We start from the raw sequence: 23,743 nt of genomic DNA on the forward strand, positions 1-23,743 counted from the left end.
GATCTGACAGACCTCTACATCATCCTCTCACGGCCCTCATATCAGCAACCATTCCCAGCATCGACCTCTCTACGAGCATACAGTATAATCAATCAGGCTCCTTTCAACACGATCTCCGTTCCCTCTATACCATGTATATTTATGTGCATCTTTATGTTTGAAATAATAATCACAAATGCACAACCTCATTTAATGACACATATCCTTCAGTCGCTTCCCATTATCATTTTCTCCTGGTAATCCACTGCAACCCATTATGTTATCCTCAGGACCAGTGCCCACTCTTCCATTCATATCGCCCATTACGATCACTTTATAGCTCCAGGGCATTTCTCCCATTGCTTCATCCAGCTCATCCCAAAACCTGTCTTTCTCTCTCTCTCTCTCTCTCTCTCTCTCTCACTCCTGTCATCACACAGTGCATACACTACAATCACAGCCACTTTCACCTTCCCAAATTTGAACTTGACATACATACATCTCGAGCTGACACATTCGTAGTCTCTCATTCCACTTTGCCACACCTCATTCATCAACAAAGCAACTCCTTCCTTGCAGTTTCCCCGCCCATTCATGCCCAATCTCACACATTTCACACCCTCCCACTCCTCCAATTCGCACCCTTTCATCTTCGTTTCACACAATGCCATTAAGGCATATCTCGCACTCTTGAACACATTCACCACTTCCACCCTCTTACTCTCCTCATTCACACTCTCACATTCCACATGTCCATGCGAATCTGCCCATTTGGTGGGGGGTCCTGGGCAGGTATTGGGTCCTCCGAGGCTCTCCGAAACCTTTGCCATGATAAAGTGATTTAAGATAAGGGAATCTGGGGGACACTTAACCCAACCAAAAACCCCGGTACAGCAAACCATTTAGCTTGCCACTCACTGTAGTTACCATAAGGCATCCCTACACTGAGTGAGTGGATGATGGGTTCCCAGTCTACCACACACACAATATAAATTTATAAATATATATATGGAGCCTCTGTGGTACAGTTAAAGGGTGCGTTTTCGTACACTAAAGACGAGGGTTTGCGCCCCGCCAGGGTAATAAACTTTGGGTGCATTCTTCATGCCAAGTACTGCATTGGCGGACACAAGGGGTGCTGTGGTTGAACCAGTGTCGCATACTGTAAAGTATGCTTGCACCCAGTCGGCTTGCATGGGCCAATTACACTTGATTCACAGAGTACACACACATCCAAAGCCACTCCAACACAACAATTACACTTACAAGCATTTCTCACCCTACATACAGTCTCTACCGGACACCCTAAGCCACTTGCTAGAGATACATTGGCTGTATCTTCCCCACTTCGGTCGGGATAGGCCGGTTCTGCAGTGGACACTCAAACGGTTGAGATGATTATATATATATATATATATATATATATATATGTGTGTGTGTGTGTGTGTGTGTGTGTACTGTATACAGTATATAGATAGATAGATAGATAGAGGTAGATAAACAGATGTTGCTACCTTATGCAATTTTGACAGCATATTATGTCGCCTTGACTATTTAAGGGAAAAAAAAAAAGTCTTTCCGGTGAGGTAGTGAATTGTTCAGTGTACTGGAGAGTATACTGTACTGCAGTGACGAATACAGTGTAGCGGAGTATAATGTTGCGGCTTGTACAGTGTAGTGAAGAATCTAGTGTCGTATATAGTACAGTGTAGTGGAGGGTATAGTGTAGTGTATAGTACACTGTAGTGAAGAGAATAATGCAGTGTATATTACAGTGTAGTGGACGGTATAGTGTAGTGTATAGTACACTGTAGTGAAGAGAATAATGCAGTGTATAGTACAGTGTAGTGGAGGGTATAGCGTAGTGTATAGTACACTGTAGTGAAGAGAATAATGCAGTGTATAGTACAGTGTAGTGGACGGTATTGTGTAGTGTATAGTACACTGTAGTGAAGAGAATAATGCAGTGTATAGTACAGTGTAGTGGAGGGTATAGCGTAGTGTATAGTACTTTGTAGTGGAGAGCATAATGTAGTGTACTCTACAGTGTAGTGGAGAGTACAGTGTACAGGAGAACACAGTGTAGTGGAGGGTACGGTGCACTGGTGAGTACAGTGTAGTGGAGACTACAGTGTGCTGGAGAGCACAGTGTAGTGGAGGGTACAGTGTAGTGTTGTGGACAGTACAGAGTAATGGAGAGTTCAGTATACTGGAGAGTACAGCGTAATGGAGAGTACAGCGTAGTGGACAGTGTAGTGAGGTGTATTGTGCGTTGTGACTGACCTGCACCCTGAGGTGGTACAATGGCCGTGGCCGGAGCACAGGCCTGGACACTGCAGACCTACGTACAGGTTGTCAACAGCCCACGCCTCCTTCACCTCGCTGTCCTCCGTCTGACGCAACCGCAGTCGCGTCGATGGGGACCTGTGTGCAGCAGCCTAATGTCACAGAAGTAGCCAGCAGTTTTGGTGCGGTGATACCATTTTCGTAATCGGCTGGAGGGTTTGGTGGGTGGGAGACTTTTTTTAGTAAGTACTATGGTCATATGATATCTTAAACCTAAAATAAACGGCTCGGAAGGATTAATAAACGAAACCTATTGTTGTTCTTCCCATTTATACGTTTCTGTGAATCTGATTCTACCAGCGGAATGGGTAGGGGACAGTGTAGAAAGCCATACAACTAAATCATATTTTCACTGATATTTTTCAGAATGGATAATTTTTCAAACATTAGCCCTAAATTTCCTCCTCGTTGGCTTTAAGGAATTATTGTTAACAACAGCCAAACGCAGAAGTGCTGTAATTCTTTAGCATTTTGCCCGAACCTAAGAATCTTAGTAAACTTCTTGGCCACAAACAAATGGGTTGGAATTTGGTTTCACTAGTATAAAGCCACAGAAGCTGAAAGTGTACTATTGGTGCTGAATGTACTGTACCAAGTGTGCTGAGGAAGCCTTATAGTGACCCGCTTCCACCGTGAGAACTCTGACGGGTGGTAGACGGTGCCGCGGGTGAAGTACGTCTGGCAACCCGGCGTGGCGGGGGAGCATGGCCGTTGCACCAGACGCCATGTGATGCCGTGGTTCAGCGAGTACTCCAGCACAACCTGACATACACACACACACACACATATTCCATAATTATTAGCCCTTTTTCGTAACCCTTCTCTTCATTGATTTATTTTGTTTATTTTTAAATGCAATAAACAAAGAACATTAGCTTAGAGTCTGCAAAATTTGTCCCGTTTAAATAAAATTGAAGAGATTAGAAAACCAGATTCAATAAGCGTTCACTTGGACATGCGGGACACATGTACTTTAAATATTGGAGAGTATAAGCAGTATGAGAGACATAATGAGGAAGACAGTTCCGCAGCCGACCGCTTACATACATGGGGGTTTGAGAGTGCCAACGGACTCTTACACTGGACAGCTCGGGCAAAAGTGAGATTAGCTGGATGGATGCTACATGCTCGCCGTTGTATGACGGGAATACAAGTACGGAGTTCAAAAAAGCAGTGACCAGAACAGGAAAGAGAGAGAGAGAGAGAAGGAGGGGGATGGAGGAGGGGTTTCAGACCCGAAGAAAGACAGAGACTGAAGGGGTTAAGTGAAGATGAGGAATATTGATGATACGAAAAGTCTTTGAATCCACCATTTAGAAACACTGAGTGGCGCCCCCCCCCCCCGGTACACACAAGAGAGGAGTATGTCAGTGCCGGTGCTCTAAACAGGAGAGAAGAAAAACACTTTATACAAGTTAGCAACTAAGCGGGTATTAAGAAAGCCCACGTAGTCGGTTCAGCACACCTATCCGACCTATGGGAAACTGCTTTTGCTGTACAAGCAATGTTTTCAAGATAAATCGCGAAAAAAAGAGACCACAGTTATTTAATGAGTTTCACAAACTAGATAGTCCGCTGTTTTCCAGCTTAGTAACTCTGTGATAAAGCTAGAGATAACAGACCTTTAATACAAAAACTTAGACACAGTATTACTATTTCTGTTGGATGACATTTTTGTTATTCAGAACTGATGCCATATAAGATTCTTACATTTCTCTTCCACCATACTCCTGAATGTAACGTCTCCGCCACTGCTCACCTTTACTCCGCCTTCCGCCTACCCCAGGTACTTCCATGCCTTTGCCTTCCGTCACTGGAGTGACTGTCGCGTAGAAAAGACGGGTCTGCACCAACAGGAGTTGGGTCGTTTTATATGGCCGCGATTTTACATTAGCCCCCAAAGTGTATTGCGCAGAAGGGCTCTGATGGAATTTGAAATTATCAATACAGCTTGTGATGGCTCAGTATGATTAATATTTTAGCATCTTATGTGATAATACCAAAATGCTACAGGCACGCAATATAATGCATCCTCATGAAAGCCGATTTACGAACATGGGATGGAACCACTGGAGCATTTTCCTTTACCCATCGTGGTATCAGACTGTTTCGCCCGAAGTGTGTACTGATACTTTTGGATCAATTGCATAAGCAAAGTCGAGTGAATGTGGACGTTGCAGGTGTAGGTAGGTAGGTAGGTATAGCAACATGAACGACTGAAAAAAAAAGTGAAAGGTTAAAAAAAGGGTGCAGTTTCAATTTTCACACGATTACGGTGAAAGGAACAAAATGGAAGTATGTGGTGAAGGAACTCGGGAATTGTGCGTCTGACGTCCGATTGCTGATTGATTTATACTAACCCACTTCAGTAAGATAAACATAGTTACATGCTCATCATAAACCTCTGTTACCTTGTTGGGGGTGTCCTGTGGAGGTATATCGTCGCAGCCAATGACAAGATCAAACTGCATCATGTACGAGGGTCCCACTCCGATGGATTTGGTCTCGACAAAACGTGTGTCTTCAGTGGCGATGATGTCACTGAAGACCAAGGCTGAGTCATGGCCACACACATTTTCCTCCAGTCCACCGAGATGGAATCTGCCAACACAAGTCATGTGTTTCTTCAGTCAGGACTGAGCATGAAGAATTTTATACCAACGTTCCGGAACCAAGAGCAGGGTACTGTTTAGAGGGCGCACTCACATACGTGTGTGGGTGTGGGTGTGGGTGTGGGTGTGTGGGTGTAATAGTTCAAGCAGTCTTCACCCAGTCTAATCCTATTTTTGTTCTAGTTCAATCATTCTGTCTTCTCCAGAAAGACCATATACCTCTTATGCTTTTGAAGAGGGATTATAAGAGGTCCAGGAACTTTCTATTTCAGTTTTCGCAGATTAACGCACCTCCAACCAGTGACCTCAAATGACCTCGGAGGTCAACTTCACATAGCCTATGTCCGAACTGGAGGTCATGTATGTCTCCATGCCAAAAATTGGGCTGCTGGGTCCAGTCGTTCGAGCATGTTTTACCGGTGACCTCAAACGACATCCGACAGGTGGCCTCAAATCACCTCACATAGCCTATGTACGAAGTGGAGGACACAGGCTATGTGAGGTTGAAACAGCTTCTACGACCTTAAGTGCATGGCCCCGACACTATATGCAGGAAAACATCCACTAAGCCTGGTACTAACCTCTTACAAAGCAGGATATATAAATAAAACTCTTAAAATAAGTACCATGGCTTCAAACTTTGGCCGATGGGCCAACTATAAGGCCATGGTCTATGCTCTCATACCAGAGGCAATCAACAATGAACGAACAATCATGGGGTTCAACAAGGTCAGTCAACGCCCTCTTTCAAACTGATGGGCTGAGCCACCTTACTCTCAGTACACAGCCACAACATGCCGTGAGAGTGAGTTACCTCACGTCCAACGTACGTTCCTTCACAACTTTTCCTGCGAGCCAGTTCACACCCGTCTTCCCCTACAGAAATATATATATATATATATATATATATATATATATATATATATATATATATAGATATGTGGGTGGGTGTGTGTGTGTGTGTGTGTGTGTGTGTACAGTATATATATGTATGTATGTATGTATATACACGTATAAATCCAGGAAACTTGGAATAATTATCTTTATTTTTCTTCACAGAGTATGACAACCATATTCTTAATACTAAGATTAAAAAGAGGATAGCAGACTCTCACTGAAGGAGTGTTCATAGTTATAAAATGACGATAGAATGCGTCTAATTTCCCTGCGGCGTTGCACAAATTTCTCTGCAACATGATATACATGGCAGCATCTTATCTCCAAAGGTGTTCATAAATGATGGTCAAATTTTGACTGACTAAGCCTAACGACTGTTAATTTTAAAGATAGAGCCATCAGTCAGTGAAATAACTTTGAGCAAATGCCAATGCACTCTTCAGTGAAACATTAGGGCAACAGACCTCAGTGAATTATTAGCTGCCGCGACGTCACTGAAGTCCAGCTGGATGTTGTTAAAAAGCTGTGAGGTAATGGTGAGGTCGTCGATGGCCCAGATATCCCTGCCAGCGCCTGAGTGCCGCTCCTGCCACACCTGGAAGCGGCAGCCGGCACCCCGAGCACCAGCAGGCAGCTCCACAGACACCTGGCTGCAACCACACACCCATCATCTCACTGTAGGGCTTTTTTCCTAGTACTCTTTACAATTACACTGTATTATCGTGTTGCAACACGAAACTCAGGTAGTTTAAAACAGTTAAATAATTAACTACATGTAGCCCAATAGCTCAGATGAATAAACATTAAAAGGTACACGGTACTCAGTGACTTATATATATATATATATATATATATATATATATATATATACTGCATATCTATTTCTCTGTATCTGTCTATTTATATCTATCTCTCTATCTATCTATATGTATATCTATCTATCTATATATATATTACCAAACGCCTTAATCCGGTAAGGGGCGGCCACAAACAAATCGCCTCCATGTCGCCCTGTCCAACGCCATTTTACTGCCCTGCTCCCAGCTCACACCCCTCTCTCTCATATACCTCTCCACTCCATCCCTCCATCTCATCCTTGGCCTCCCCCTCCCTCTCACCCCCTCCACCTCACTCACATACACTCTCCTCGTCAGTCTCTCACTTTCCATCCTCTCCACATGGCCAGACGACCTCAGTGTGTTTCTCCTAAGACTTCCTATCACATCCGCATCCACACAACACTCCTTCACATCCTCATTTGTCAGTCTGTCTCTCCCTGTGACTCCACACGTTCCTCTGAACTCAGTTCCATTGCTATCACTCTTGACTTCTGTCCCTCCAGCAAGGTCCAAGCTTCACATCCATACATTAGAGTTGGTATCACAATACCGTCATGTTGTAACTTTTTCACTTCCATGCTCACTTCCCTGCTTCTTATCACTGCTTTCAAGGAACCAGCAATTTTTCTTCCTTTTTGTGCCCGTTCAAGCACTTCACCCTCTAAGCTTCCATCCTTACTCATCACACTATCCAAGTACTTAAACGCACTCACATTTTCCATTTCCTCCTCATCCAACTTCATTGTACATTCACTGACTTCATTTCTCTCGAAGACCATAACTTTACTCTTCCCTACATTTACCTTTAAATTCCGTTTCTTACACACTTTCCCAGACTCATCCACCAAGCCTTGCAGTTCCCCTTCATCTTCACTTAACAACACAGTACCATCTGCAAACAACAGTACAGAAAGTTTCCAAACACTGCCCTCTCTCACTAGGGCCGCTCCAACATCCACTGCTCTACCTTGTAAATCTTTTATAACCCCATCCGTATACAGACTGAACAGCCATGGAGACATGACACATCCTTGTTTCAACCCAGCCTTCAAATAGAAGAATTCACACAGTTCACTATCCACACGCACTGCAGCCTTAGCACCCTCATACACTCTCTTCACGGCATTCAACAACTTCCCATCTGCTCCATTTATTCTTAATACTTTCCACAATCCTTTTCTATCCACCCTTTCATATGCTTTCTCCAAATCCTTGAAGGCCGCAGAGAGAGAGAGAGAGAGAGAGAGAGAGAGAGAGAGAGAGACAGACAGACAGACAGACAGACAGACAGAGACAGACAGAGACAGACAGAGAGAGAGAGAGAGAGAGAGAGAGAGAGAGAGAGAGAGAGAGAGACAGACAGACAGACAGACAGACAGACAGAGACAAAGAGAGAGAGAGAGAGAGAGAGAGAGAGAGAGAGAGACAAAGAGAGAGAGAGAGAGAGAGAGAGAGAGAGAGAGAGAGAACCTTCTGACCCAGTTTCTTACATTTTGATAGTGTGAGCAGGAAGATCATATAACAGTAAACTATAAATACATCGAGTCAAACTGAAACAAAATCGATATTTGAGATCATCATCATTATCCTGCCAACTCCATATCCCACTAACATGTGGGCTGTGAGGAAACCAGAGACAGGCGCACAGAGCACAAAGTGGGAGAGCTTGCAACAGTCTCGTGACACTGGCCACACATACGTTTGCCAATCATTCAGACTTTCAAAATGCTTGACTCCAACACACAGACCTAACTTCTTATAACCCAAACAATTCATTCCATGGTTCCTGTGGGAGAGAGACCATTCCGTCAACTGTCAGGTTCAGCCTCCAGTGGCATCATCGGAGGTCTAGTTGTCCACGAAGACATAAAAAAATCCAACCTTAATATGACGAGGTAATTTTATAAACGGTACGTTGATTTTGTCCATTATGTCACTTTCATGCGTCCTTAAGTGTGCTTAAAATATAGTAGAAGTTTCCTCCACCTTTAACAAAATTAGCTTTTTAATTTCTCGGTAGGATAAATACCGACGATGTGGGAGGTTTATCTATCTATCTATCTGTCTATAGCCCGACGCCCTAATCCGGCAAAGGGTGGCCACAGACAAAATGCCTCCAAGTCGCTCTGTCACCCACCATTTAACTGCCCTCCCCCAACTCACTCCCCCCTCCCTCATATACCTCTCAACTCTATCCTTCCACCTCATCCTCGGTCTCCCCCTCCCTCTCCCTCCCTCCACTTCACCTACATACACCCTCTTAGTCTTTCATTCTCCGTTCTCTCCACATGTCCAAACCACCTCGGTGTATATCTCCTACTGTAATTCTCTCAATCACATCCACATCCACCCCACAAAGTTCTTTCATTTCTTCATACGCCAACCTGTCCCTACACGTCACTCCACATGCTCCTCTCAGGTAACTCATTTCCACTGCTCTCACTCTTGACTTGTTAACCTCTAGCAAGGTCCGTGCCTCGCTTCCATACGTCAGGGCAGGGATTACAATACTATTTTGCAGTGACTTCATAATTTCCATACTCACCTCCCTATTTCTCATCACCGCTTACCGTGAACCAACAACCTTCCTTCCCTGCTGTACCCTTTCAAGTACTTCATCCCCAAAACTTCCATCCTTACTCATCACACTACCTAAGTACTTGAATGCACTCACATGCTCCTTATCCTCACCATCTAGCCTCACTGTGCATTCTGTGACTTCATTCCTCTCAAACACCATAACTTTACTCTTGTTTATATTAACTTTCAGATTCCTCATCTTACACACTGTCCCAAATTCATTCACCAAACCTTGCAACTCCCATTCATCTTCACTCAACAATACTGTATCATCAGCAAACAGCTACACCGGAATCTTCCGCACCTCACCCTCATTCATTAGAGTCACCTCCACATCCACTGCCCTACCTTGCACCTCCTTTACAACCCCATTCATGAATATATTAAACAGACATGGATACATCACATATCCCTGTTTCAGTCCCACATTTAGATCAAAGAACTCACTCAGCTCATCATCCACGTGTACCACAGCCCTAACTTCCTCGTACATACTCTTCACAGCACTCAACAATTTCCCCTCCACTCCATATATTCTTAAAACCTTCCACATACCTTGCCTATCTATTCTGTCATATGCTTTCTCTAAGTCAACGAAGGCAGCATACACTTTCTTTCCCTTCTCTGGATACTTCTCCACTAAACATCTTAGAACAAATATCTGATCCCATCCTAAATCCCCCTTATTCTTCTCCAACTAGCTCCTCTGTTATATGCCTAACCCTATCAGAAAGTATTCTACCATACATTTTTCCAGTCACACTAAGAAGGCAAATACCCCTATGGTTACCACGTACTTCTCTCTCCCGTTTTCCTTTATATAAAGGAACAATTATACCTGATTTCCAATCCTCTGGAACCCTTCCCTCTTCCCAAGCCAATCTACACAACTTTCATATCCAGTCCACAACAATCTCACTCCCGTACTTGAACATTCCACCACACACTCCATCAATTCCTGGGGCCTTTCCTATCTGGATCTTCTTCATTGCTTCCACTACTTCCGCCTTACTGATCTCTTCCTCCCTCCTCTCATCTCTTCTTCTCCCAGCCATTCCCCAACCACTTATTCTCGCACTGCTCTCACTCTCTACATTCAACAAATCCTCAAAGTGCTCCTTCCATTTCCTCATTTTCTTTCTCTTCTCCACCAACAATATATTATTCTTATCTTTCACTCCCCTACTGTTTACCCTTTCACACTGTCTTACTTTCTTTACCTCCTTCCAAAATAATTTCTAACTCTCCCTCCATTTCACACTCAAGTTCCTCTCAAACTCTTCATCCGCTCTCTTCTTACTCTCTTTCACCAAACTCTTCACCTCCCTTCTCCTGCTCACATATACCTCTTTCTTCTCTCTCTCATCCTCTCCTCTACCTCTACTCGCTGGCCAGTCTCTATATGCCTTCTTTTGTTCCATTGCTCGTTTCACCTCATCATTCCACCATGCTGTCCCTTGCACACTCCTGCATCTCCTAAATCTAATAACATGATCATGGTATACAAGTTTACGCTGTGATGAGTGAGATGGATTAAGAGAGAGAGGGGCAGTCAGGGGGAAAGACTCAGAGTGGAGAAGCTGAGAAACAAGAAGTGGCCGATGAATATCAGGCTAAAACAATGCAGGAATTGAAGGCAACGAATTGAAATGAAATGGATCTGGACAACTAGTGAATTGCATAAAGGGAATATTTAGTTAGAAATCCCAATGCGCTACGTGGTGCCGCGAGGTTAGCAATTAACAAGGAAGGTACAGTGTGGTGTGATAAAGAGGCTAAAAGAACTGTGGAGGAAAAGACGAAGTGGCTAGATTGGATGCAAGAAAGAGACTCAAATGAAGAGTACAATGAGGGTACACTGACAGTAAGAAACATGCGTAGAGTCTAGTTAAAGGAAATTGAATGAGGTACCTGAAATGATCTTGAAAGAAATAATGAATGCAAATTACTATGACAATAGGAAATTGTTCTGGGGAGAGGTGCGAAATTGTAGCCGTGGAAGTGGAAGGAAGTATCAAAGTGCAAAGAATAAAAGTAGCAGAATAATAACCAGTGGAAGTACGGTAAGGAGCAGATGGAAAAATCTTTTGAAAGGCTGATGAGTGGGAATGGTGACAGCAGAGCGGGCGTAAACATGATGGCTTTGGTGGTGTGCAGAGAAGAGATGTACGAGTATTACCAGGAAAGGAAACATATGCTGTGAAGCGGATGAAGAATGGGCCAGCAGCGGAGGTTGAGATTACTTTATGCAGAGATAATTAAGCGCAGTGGTGAGAGTGCTATGAAGTGTTTACTCGAGACATGTAAGAAGGCAAGGATGAGGAAAACTGTACCAGTAGAGTGGAAAAAAGCTGTGATTGTACCCCTGAACAACAATAAAAACGGCCCGTTATGAAATCTACTATCCTATTATCCCGTGTGTGTGTGTGTGTGTGTGTGTGTGTGTGTGTGTGTGTGTGTGTGTGTGTGTGTGTGTGTGTGCGTGTGTGTGTGTGTGTGTGTGTGTGTGTGTGTGTGTTCTTGCCTAATTGTTCTTACTTATTTGTATCTTTGCAGGAATGAGTCAAGCTCGTACTGTCCCGTGTCTTAAACCATTTTTATCTTACATATCCCTGAATTTATGAATTGTTTTGGCACACACTCTTTCATTCGGTAGTGAATTCCACTGATCAATTGCCCTATTTGGGAAACTTACGTCTTTATCGCCTCTTTTTTTATGCAATTTTTTGCAGTGTCCTCTTGCTGATGTATCCCCATAGGTTATATATTCATTTATGTCTATTTTCTTCTTCCCTGATATGCATTTGTATAGCGTAATCATGTCTTCTCTTTTCCTTCTCTCCTGTAGTGTAGGTAGATTTAGTTTTTCTAGTCTTTCTTCGTAGCTTAGATCCCGTAAGCTTGGTACCCATCTTGTAGCGGCCCTTTGAACTTTTTCAATCTTATCTATGTGTTTTTTTGAGATAAGGACTCCAGACTACTGACGCATACTCCAGGATTGGTCTGATGAATGATGGTATTATCTTTCTTTGCATGTCTTCATTTATGTATGTGAATGCTGTTCTCATATTTGCAAGCAGTGTATACATGTCCCGTACATTCTCACTGATGTGGTCAGCCGGAGATAGTCTGTTATTGATAATCACACCTAGGTCCTTCTCTTTTTCTGACGTGTGTAGGGTTTTGCTTCCTAACTTATAATCCCAATCAGGTCTTTTTCCACTTTTACCAGACTTGATTACGTGACACTTGTCCACATTGAATTCCATTTGCCATGTATTGCTCCATTCATGAAGTTTATTTAATTCATCTTGTAGCTCTTTACATGAGTCTGTGTTAGTAATTCTCCTTTGTATTTTTGCATCATCAGCAGACATATTTAGATAGCTTTCATTTCCAGTGTTACTGTCTACATCATTTATATACACTAAAAACATAACTTGTGTCAGCACTGAGCCCTGTGGAACTCCACTAGTTGCTTCTCTCCATAATGAGTAATTGCCCCTTAGTACTGTTCTCATTTCCCTTTTTTTTGAGAAAATCATGCATCCAAAAATACAGTTTGCCTTGGATTCCTCCCTGATGGTACAGTTTCCATAAAAGTCTTTGATGCGGTACTCTGTCAGAGGCTTTCTTGAAATCTAAATAGATATTGTCCACCCATCCTTCTCTGTTCTGTAATGTTTCTGTTATACTATCACAGTAGCTCGACAAACTGGTAACACATGATTTTCCCTTTCTGAAACCAAACTGCCTTTCTGTTATCATATTGTGTTCTAGATGATTTACCCAAACTTTTCTTATCAGCTTTTCTAATACCTTGCTTACAACACTGGTTTGTGATACTGGTCGGTAGCTGAGTGGATTTTGTCTATTCCCTTTCTTGAATAAGGGAACAATGTTTGCTTTCTTCCAAATATCAGGTAGTTTACCTTGTTCTAAGGATTCCTTGAAAATTTAAAACAATGGTTTACTTAATTCCTTTCCACATTCATGTAGCACCCAACATGAAATTTCATCAGGACCAATTGCTTTTCCTTTGTCTAATTTACTTAGCTCCTCCTGTATTTCTTTTTCTGATATTCGTATATCTGGTAGTATGTGTGGGCATGCATGTTCTATTTATAATCCCTCTCAAAAGTATTTTCTTCTGTAAAAACTGATTGGAAATTTTTATTTAGTGCTTCACAAATATCCTTCTCTTGTGTGTAGGTGATCCCCTCATCTGTAATGGATTGTATTTTATCTTCTACTTTGGTTTTGCTTCTGATATAGTTGTAAAATAGCTTCGGTTGATCACTACTTTTATTTACGATGTCGTCCTCAAACTGTTTTTGGGCTTCCCTCCTTATTCTTGTATAATCTTTTCTTGCCTGTTTATAGTTGTTATATGCTCTTTCACTATTGTGTCTTCCTCTCTATTTCACAACAAATCCCTTTTTTCTTTTGATTTTTTACATTCCGTATTAAACCATTTCTTTATTTCCTTTTCTGCTTCTTTGTGCTGTGGGATGTACTTCTGGACTCCTATTTCATAAAGTCCACAGAATTTTTTATATATAACATTTAAATCTTGTCCTCTAAGCTCTTTTCCCCAATCTGTTTCTAAGAAGTATTTCTTTAGGTCATGAGAGTTGCCCTTTTTGTAGTTAAGTCTCTTTTTGTAACTTTCATTACTATTAACTATGTCATATGAAATACTGAAGTTGTAACTTAATACTGCGTGGTCACTTATGCCGAATGGAGGGTGGTACGTTATAGTGTCAATATCATTTTCTTGCCTAGTAAATATAAGATCTAGTACTGATGGTATGTCAAGTCCTCTTTTTCTGGTGCTTTCTTTTACATGCTGTGTTAGGAGACACCCCTGCACAAGGTCCAGAAGCTTTAGTTCCCAACAGCTTTCCTGGCTTTTTATATCTAGAGTATTCCAGTTTATATTTGTATTGAAATCACCAGTTAGTATAATTCTTTCAGATTTCTCCTCCATTCTATGTAGTAGTGCTCTTAAACTTTGAACTGTTTTCTCTGCCAAGTCTTCATATTCTCCTTTTTCCCAAATGTTTTATCTGGGTGGCACGTATAAATCTGCCACAATTACTTTCCCTTCAGACTTACTAATCTCTACTGCGATCAGTTCTACCTGTGATGGTACATCTAGTTCTATTTCCTTGATCTGCAGATTTTCTTTGTTAATATTATAATTCCTCCTCCTTTTTTAAAGTTCCAACCTCTTCTCCATATAATGTATTCCTCTAGGTTTAGTGTATCGTTTGATATCCTTGGTGTTAATTTTGTTTCAGTTAGGCAAACAATATGTGGTTCCTTTTCGTTGATATAATCGTTCATCTCTAGTAATTCAGATACCATTCCATCTACTGTACATTTGAGTGCATCAATTTAGTCATCTTGTTTACATACTTGTCATGACTTTGGCCTACTACCTTTCTCCTCTTTATTCCCTCCTGTTTATGTACCACTTTCGAACCTGCAGTCCAAATACTTTGTAAAAAAAATGTGTTCTTCTCTTCCTTTGATCTTCCTCATTTTTGTTTTTGCTTCCTCCCTCTTCTCCTTTAGTAATCCAAGTTCCTCCTGAGTTAGGCATCTCTTTATCCATACATTTTTGAAGTCCTCTTTTTCCATAAGTTTGCTTGCATTTTTCAGTATTTCCTCCACAGTGTTTACACTCTGGAAGGTTACTTTCAGAGGCCTTGATTTATTTTTCTCTATATTTCCCTAGCCTTTTGTGTTCCTCTGTGTCTTTACTACAGATTTCCTCTGACACTTCCTTCAATATGTTCATTACATTTGCCATCTCCTTTTTGTCTCTCGAAATCTTATTTCTTCCTCCTCTATACCAGTGATTACTACAGATTTGTTGATGTCTGCTGATTCTTTGACCAATTTTGGATTGTTATGGATTATTTTCTTCACTTCCTTTTTAATGCTTTTTTCTTCAACTCTTGTTTCTAAGTCTTTCCTTACTTTCACCATTTCAACTTATGTTGTTTCCACATCATTTTTGTAGCTTTGCATTGCTTCATTTACCTGGGTTATCTTCTCCTCAATATCACTACTATGATCTATCAGAGTACTTGCCTGCCTTATTGTCTCTATCATTTCTGAACTCTTCCATAATACTCTCATGGTTGACAACTGTGCTTGTCATTTCACTAATCTTCCTTCTAAGTGTACCTACCTCAACTGATAATTCATCAATTGTTGTCTTTCTTATTAATCTCCTTTACTAAATTTTCATTTTCTTCCTTCTGCATGTGCAACTGTTTTGTAATTTCATCTATTTCACTCTGAAAAGCCTTCTCTAGTTCGTGCACTCGTTCAGCCAGTTTATTATGAATCTCCATTTCCACAAGTTCGTTTTCGTTTTCGTTTTCGTTTTTAAAGGCTCCAACATGCTTGCATGTGTCGGCCTTGGTCACCTAATGGCGGCTCTCCACGCTGTACGATCCATTGCAGCCTCCCTATTAAGTCCCTTAACCCTGAGGTCACACTTAATGACCTCGTCCCATGTCTTTCTCGGTCTACCCCTCATAACCCCATCCCCAATATTAACACTTCTCACCTTCCTCACCCAATTTTCATCTCCCATCCTCTCCACATGTCCAAACCATCTCAATCTACCTCTCCTCATCACAACACCAATACACTCCAGTCCCATCCTACCTCTCAACTCTTCCATCGTAAACCCAGCCCCTCCAGGCCTTGGACGCAGGAATGCACTGCACATCCACCTAATCATTGTCATTTCTGTACGTCTGAGCCGGCGAATATCTTCCTCCATCACTGCCCAGGTCTCACTACCATACAGCATTACACTCCTAACACATGCTGCATACAAAGACCCTTTAGCACGTAGGGAGAGCCCTCTCAATGTCAGGAGAGGCAAGAGCTCCCTGAACTTCTTCCAACCACTTCTCACCCTAGCCCTAGCCCCACCTCCAGCACACAACATGTCTCCCAAATAACAAAACTCTTCCACACACTCAAGAGATTCACCAGCAAGTTCAATCCTTTCACGTCTGACAATCTCTACCTGCTCACCCCGACACGCCGTACACATAAAATCAGCATTATCTCGCAGTCTACCTCTGATACCACTACACCTCTTATGCACCCATTTATCACAAACACCGCACAAGATGGAATTACTTTCCACGCCTTTGTGGCAAACTGCACATGGCCACTCTCCCTCGTCTTTGACAGTACTGCCACCAACCCTAGATATCATCACTGTTTTATCTGCATTTACCCTTAAACCCTTGTGCCCAATACCATCTCTCCACTTCCTAAACCTTTCCTCCGCCTCCCTTTCGTTCTCTGCAATCAACACCAAATCATCAGCATACAACAACTCCCACGGGAGTCCGTTTCTAAAGTCACGTTAAAGGGCTTCAAGTACCATGATAAACAACATGGGACTCAAGACTGACCCCTGATGCACACCAACATTCACGGAAAACTCATCACTCAAATCTCCATTCACTCTTACCTGGGTGTGAGCACCCACACACATAGCCGTAACCACCCTAAACAGCCACTCCTCCAAGCCAAGCTTTCTCATTGCCCACTTCACCACCTCTCTAGGGACTCTGTCAAAGGCCTTTTCCAAATCAACAAAAACAAAATAAAGATCCCTTCTCCTACCAACATAGTTTTCCTGAAGCTGTCGAACAATGAATATAGCATCAGTGGTCCCCCTACCTGGCATAAACCCAAACTGCATCTCATCAATATTCACTCTCTCTCTAATCATACCTTCTAAAACTCTCTCCATTACCTTCATTATCTGATCTAAAAGCTTTATACCTCTATAATTTCCTCTTTCCAGGGCATCACCCTTCCCTTTATACACATTTACAATTACACTCTTCACCCAATCATTTGGGACAACACACTCATAAAAAATCCTATTTATCAGGTCAGTGACTAACCTCACCCCTATATCGCCTGAGGCCTTCAACATTTCGGCAGTCAACCCAGACACACCTGCTGCCTTCCCCACCCTCATCCTGCCTATTGCCTCACTCACAGTAGCAGCATCAATCAAAGGCCAAGGGCCAGACACTGGATCTGCTGGCTCCAAACCTTCCCTGTCCCAGTCAAACTCCTCATTCAACAACCTGTTATAATGTTCTCTCCATGAATCTTTAATATCCTCACTGTTCATCACTATCATTCCTTCATCATTCTTCACACACTGCTCACCGATAATATCCCGATTATCCCCCTTCACTTGACCTGCCACCCTAAATATCATATTCTTCCTTTCCCCATGACTTAGGTTATCAAGTAATAGTCTCTGTGACTCAGACTTTGCCCTGTATACTTCTCTTTTAGCCCTACGCTTGGCAGCCAAATATTCCTATTTGCTACCACCCTTCTTCCATTCCCGGAAAAGCATTCTTTTCTCCTTAACTGCAGCTTCTACACCCTCATCCCACCACCGAGTTACTTTATGTCTTGGTGGTCCTCTTGTCCAATCGCATGTTACATCAGTAACTCTCAAGAAATTGTTCTTGAGGGCTCTGTACTGTTCATTAAAGCCTCTGTCTACAGCTCCCTGTTCAGCCACCACTCTCCTCATCTCGCTATAGAAGGCATCCCTTACTACTTGGTTTTTCAGCTTCCATATTTTCCTCCTAGGTACATAAGTCCTCTTTTTCATCACTTGTTCTTTATGCACCATACAAATCAATAGTTTGTGCTGCTGCACACACTCCTCACTTCCTATAACTTTAACATCCCTCACTAACCTCCTATCGGCCCTCCTAACCAGAAATTAATCTGTCTGACTGCTATTTCCTGCAGACTCATACGTAATTAACCTACTGTCTCTTTTCCTAGAATATGTGTTGCAGACAGTCATGTCCGTTGCCTCCCCAAACTCGAGTATCCTTTCCCCTTCTGCATTCCTTATACCATACGCGATGTACATCCCCCATGCACTCCTTCATAACCTTGTGCTGCTTCACCTACATGACCATTTAAGTCCCCTCCCAAAATCACTATCTCATCATCCCGCATATCACCCACTACATGTATTAAATCATCCCAAAATCTATCTTTCTCTGCTACATCCAATCCTATGGAGCATATGCCGATATAATCGCAGCTATCTTTCTACCCAACAGAATTTTCACTATGAATATCCTATCGCTTACTCTCAAAACATTCATAACATATTCCACCCATTTCTCTGCAACCATCACACCAACACCTCCACATCCGTCTGTCCCCCCCTGCCAAAACAACTTATAGCAACAGTCCTTCCCAACAATCTTTCTGGCTGATCCACCCCTGTACCGGACTTCCTGCACGCCACATCCACCCACCTCCTACTGAATGCCTCAACGACTTCCCCCGCTCTTCCCCTCAAACTTCCCACATTCCATGAACCCACCCTCATCCCCTTGGATGATTTACTGTCCTCAGGCTTGCTTTGAAACTTATTTTGTTTTGTCATCTTCAGTACTAATAAAGGGGGACAGACATAGCACAGATCCCACTCACTGCACAGTCCCAGGTCCAGGCAATGGATCTTTTTTTTTTTTTTTTTTTTTTTTTTAAATAACAGAACAGAGGAAGGAAAAACAAATGGAGAAAAAAAATAATCCATACACCAGATTACTGGTGCCCTCTGTTCATAAAATATCTGTAACAGTTAGACTTGAACAGTTGTAGGTTGAAATTTGGAGGAAAACAACTCTGGGGAAGCGAGTTCCAGAGAGATGCAGTTCGGGGAATGAAAGAATTCTGATAGGCAGAAGTTCTGCAATGTGGTTGAGTGACATTCCAGTCATGAGCGCTACCAGATGCCAGTGTAGCACGAGGGAAGGCATGGAGACGTGGCACCATGGACGCAACTTCGTCTGACATTTGCCAAAAAAATATCTGTAAAATAATGCAAGGGAGGCAACATTCCTTCTTACTCGCAGGGGAGGTAGTTTATATGTAATGGCAGGGTTGTTAATGATTCTAACAGCTTTATTCTGAATTTTGTCTAGTTGTCTTAATGCAACCTCTCCACAACCATTCCACAAGGGTGAGCAATATTCAAGCTGAGAGCGCACATGACTTTTATAAATTATAGCTAACTGCTCATCGGCGAAGAAGTTACGGACTCTGTACAATAATCCAAGTTTCTTTGAGGCGGTTTTAGCAAGTGATCTGACATGAGAGGTCCAGCTGAGGGCACTGTTAAATGAGACACCAAGAATTTCAATACTTTTGGAGATGGGAATATTAGTAGCACTGAAGGTAATGTACGAATCTGGCAATATCTGTCTATTAGTAAACTGTATATATTTAGTTTTACTAGCATTAAAAGAGACAAGGTTGTTTTGTCCCCATTCACTCATTGTAGATAGATCTTGATTTATGGAGATGGCTGTATTGAGTTGAGAGGTAGAGATATTAGACTTTGTAAATGGATGTCTGAGTGTGAATGAACTATGTAGTGTTGAGTCATCTGCATATGAATGAATGGGATTGTGAGTGACAGATAAGAGATCATTAATATGAACCAGAAATAGGGTTGGCGCCAGAACTGATCCCTGCGGCACGCCGGCGTTAATTGAGTGGAAATTCGAATATACATCATCTACTTTTACTCTTATTTTCCTGTCACTAAGATAAGAAGAAATCAAAGGAACAAAAGACGTTAGTCCATAGCAAGGGAGTTTGGACAGCAGAGAACGGTGCCATACTCTGTCGAAAGCTTTAGAGATATCAAGAGCTACTGCATGAGTTTCTCCTAAAAGATCAATTGATTGATGGATGGTATGAGTTAAGCGATTGAGTATGTCAATGGTGGATCTTTCTTGGCGAAAACCGTATTGTCTATCATTAATTAAGTTGTTGGATTCAAGATGTTTAACTATGTGCTTATTAATTAAAGTTTCAAATACCTTACCAAGAGAAGATGTGATAGCTATTGGTCTGTAATTGGAGGGGTCAGACGAACTTCCTTTCTTCGGAACTGGGTGGATATTGGCTTCTTTCCATGAATTTGGGAATAAAGAAGTACGTATGCATAGTCTGAATAATTTAGCTAGGACAGAGGCAAGTTCAGGGGAACACTTTTTCAAAACAATTGGCGGAATTCCATCTGGACCTGGAGCTTTGTTGGTAGGTAAATTGTCTAGAATGGATTTTACAAATCTTGTCTGTATTTTAAGTGGGGCAATTTCGGGAGAATCAAGTTCCAGTACTGAGACATTCTGGCTGGTATCATCTATGGTAGAGTTTCTTGCAAAGGTACTAGCAAAGATATCTGCTTTCCCACGTGGGTCATTTGTAATATTGCCATCTGAAGATTTTAGTGGGGGAATGGAAGATGACTTGTTAAAGTTATTATTGAAAGAATTAAGAGTTGACCAGAATATTCTATTGTCATTAGGGTTGTTAAGTAGTTTTGATGCTTGCTTTTGAAGAAAGTTTGATTTAGATAGATTTAATACAGCTTTTGCATGATTTCTAGCAATTTTAAATTGGGAGAGTGATTCAGGTGTTTTTGATTTTAAGTAAGAGTTATATGCTAATGACTTTTGGGCTGTTGCTCTGGCACAATTGCCATCAAACCATTTTGGAGAGTTTGATCTTTTAGTGAATTGTTGACTTGGTATGAATAAATCCATACCAGCTAGTATTAAGTCACAAATGTGGGACTGGGTAGAATTGGGATCACTAGAGAAGAAAGACTGCCATGGAACATCAGCAAGATAATTTCTAAATCCATCCCAGTCTGCCCTGTCAAAGTGCCATCGGGTCACCCTGACAGGTTCGGAATGGGGAGATGTAGGAGGGTTAACTAATGAGGCTTTGATGAGATTGTGGTCAGAGGATCCAAGTGGTGACAGTACCTCTATCCTGTATTGATCTGGATTATTTGTCAAGAATAAATCCAAGAGATGGGCATTATGGTCAGGATTATCAGGTATTCTGGTTGGTTGCTTTACCAACTGGGTGAGATTAAACGATTCCGCAAACAGCTCGCATTCTAGACCAGCGTCGTCAGTCCGGGCAGAATGCAATAACCATTCAACATTGTGTATGTTAAAATCACCCAAAATGGTAATTTCATTGCCAAGGGCAAGGTCAAGGTTACTCAACTGAGTGGATATGGAATCGAATACACTGGGTTCCGGAAGAAGCATTGGGGGAACGATAAACTACACAGATATATTTGCAATGTTTTGGCAATTTAATTTATATAATGAGTAATCAAAACTGGATGAAGTAGAAGTTTAAAATAGTGTCAACTGCATATTGGGATTTGATATAACAACAGGTGCCGCCCTTGTTTCGAAAGTTTGTAAGGAGATGGTAACCAGGAAAACAAAAAATGGAGATATATCGGTAGAGGTGTGAGATTTGTGGTTCTGTGAGGAAAAGGGCCAAAGGGGATATGGACTGAAGGAAAAAATGAACTGAGTTTAAATTTGTGGTAAGGCCGCCGGATGTTGGTGCAGTAAAGAATAAAGGCCGCACCGTCACCTCTTTGCCGATGAGCATTCCCGGAAATAAGCAACAGTCGCCAGCGCTGGCAACAGTCGCTTGATAGCGACCGGGAGGTACCCTGTGCCTCCTTCCCTACCCTGCCGGTGGTGGCAATCCGAGATACCACCTCATTTGATTGTGAGATTGCAGCGGCCATTACTAAAGATGTGAATAGAAGGTGTGATATGTTATGCGCATGTAGTGTGGTGTAGACAGTTGAAGGTAGAGGTATCATGAGAGCATGCTGGCCTACTCTCTGTGTAAATGAATGCACTGAAAATGTTCAGAAAAGGGAGATGGTCAGGATCAAGTCCTGAGGGCTGGTGAAACGGGAGCTCCAGCTCTCCCTGTCACCAGCTTGCCATCAACCTCGGGAGTGCTGCCCTGTTCGACTGGTGCTACAGTCTACTCCTGGGACCCCTAGCCCACCAGCTTACCAGTGGCAGTGGTAGTGGCCTCGGGGCACCCTGTCAGGACAGCTGCAGGGACACCCTCCAAGCACGCCTTGGCACTACAACTATCCAGCCATTATACACCCACTGATAGGGCAGCCTCCTGGGGTGCTACTCCCGGGTTCGGGCCCCTCTCTATTGGGCGGAAGCGGCAGCCTGGGAACCGCAATGCCCTGTACCCTCTAGCACAGGCCCGAGCCCCATCTTGCCCTGGACCCATGATCTATGCCAGCGTAACCCCTGCCATGCCTCCCCCCAGAAGTCCGCCACTAGGTAGCGGGGGCAAAGTTTTCTGGCCGCATGCCCTTGCTGACGCCAACCCCTGTAACGTAGTGGGATACGTTGTGTGAAATGTAAAGTGCATGTGGTGCAGTGCATAGATAGTTAGAGGAAATGTTTGGGAGAGTATGCTGGTCTACTCTCCATGTTACTGTCACACTGAAAAGGTCAGCAAAGAGGGATTGTTAGATAGCTAGTGAAACAGGAGCTCCAGCTCTATCACCAGCATTCCCATTCCCCTCGGGAGTACTACCCTGTTCGGCCCGTGCTACGGCCTCCTCCTGGTAGAAATCATTATCCTGCTTTCTGCCTTTGTCCCTTTTCTTAACTCCATCCAAAGGTGATTTGCTAAAGATTGTGGCCATCTCTGGTACTAACAGAAAGCTTCTACTTTCAGTTTTGCATTCCTCTCCGTCAGAGACAAAACAGACAACACTGAATCAACTGATGTGCTTGTTCGGCACTACTGCCTACTTCGTGGTATTGTGTTGTTGGAACATCACTTTTACTTAAATTTCCTTTTTTTATATTAGAACACTATTTAGTTGGACCTAGTACTGAGCTTGACTCACATAAAGATACTTTTTAGGTATGGCCAATTGCAGGCCGAGTTTGACCCGGTGAGGTGTGGAACGATGCGCAGAACGTCTTCCTTTTCTCATTCTCGTGTGTATTTGTGTGTGTGAGAGAGAGAGAGAGAGAAGGAGAGAGTACATTTACAGTCCAATGTTTATTACTTCACTGATGCTACGAAACGACGATTTTATTCACCAGAATATGGTGGTAGATGTCATGCTAGATGTGGTGGTAGCTATGATTATGGTGGTGATGTTGGTGTGGTAGTTGTGATGATGGGGATGGTGATGGTGGTGGTAGCTATGATGATTGTCGTGGTGGTGGTAGTGGTGGGAATAGTTATGATGATGGTGGTGGTGGTGTTGATGGTAGCTGTGATGGTGATAGTTGCTGTGATAATGATGGTGGTGGTGATGATAGCTATGAAGATGGCAGTGGAAGCTGTAATGATGACCGTAGTGGTGCTGGTCGTGGTGGTGGTAGCTATAATGATGATGGTGGTGATGCTAGCTGTGGTGATCGTCGTGGTGGCGGTGCTGCAGATGTGGTGTTTGTTATAATGGTAGCTGTTCTGAAACGGCTCTCATTTGGCCAGAGTGCTTGCTGCCCGTTAGGGCCGAGGACCACAATGCACTTGCTCCAAAGTAAAGCATGGCTTAGA

General features: G+C 42.7%; 1 protein-coding gene across 1 annotated transcript in view; it reads right to left on the reverse strand.

The window, feature by feature from the left end:
- Nucleotides 1–23,743, reverse strand: part of LOC145415017 (reelin-like) — a 492,696-nt gene that overhangs the window by 441,457 nt on the left and 27,496 nt on the right. The window contains exons 6-9 of the mRNA XM_080284434.1: nucleotides 6,299–6,484; nucleotides 4,737–4,926; nucleotides 2,918–3,087; nucleotides 2,263–2,403 (exon numbers count right to left, since the gene is read on the reverse strand). Of these exons, the coding sequence (XP_080140560.1) occupies nucleotides 2,263–2,403; nucleotides 2,918–3,087; nucleotides 4,737–4,926; nucleotides 6,299–6,484 (687 nt within the window). The remainder of the gene's footprint in view (nucleotides 1–2,262; nucleotides 2,404–2,917; nucleotides 3,088–4,736; nucleotides 4,927–6,298; nucleotides 6,485–23,743) is intronic.

The sequence above is a fragment of the Coenobita brevimanus genome, chromosome 101 (genome assembly GCF_032717465.1).
Source record: "Coenobita brevimanus isolate Jiangsu-jjx chromosome 101, ASM3271746v2, whole genome shotgun sequence".
NCBI lineage: Eukaryota > Metazoa > Arthropoda > Malacostraca > Decapoda > Coenobitidae > Coenobita > Coenobita brevimanus.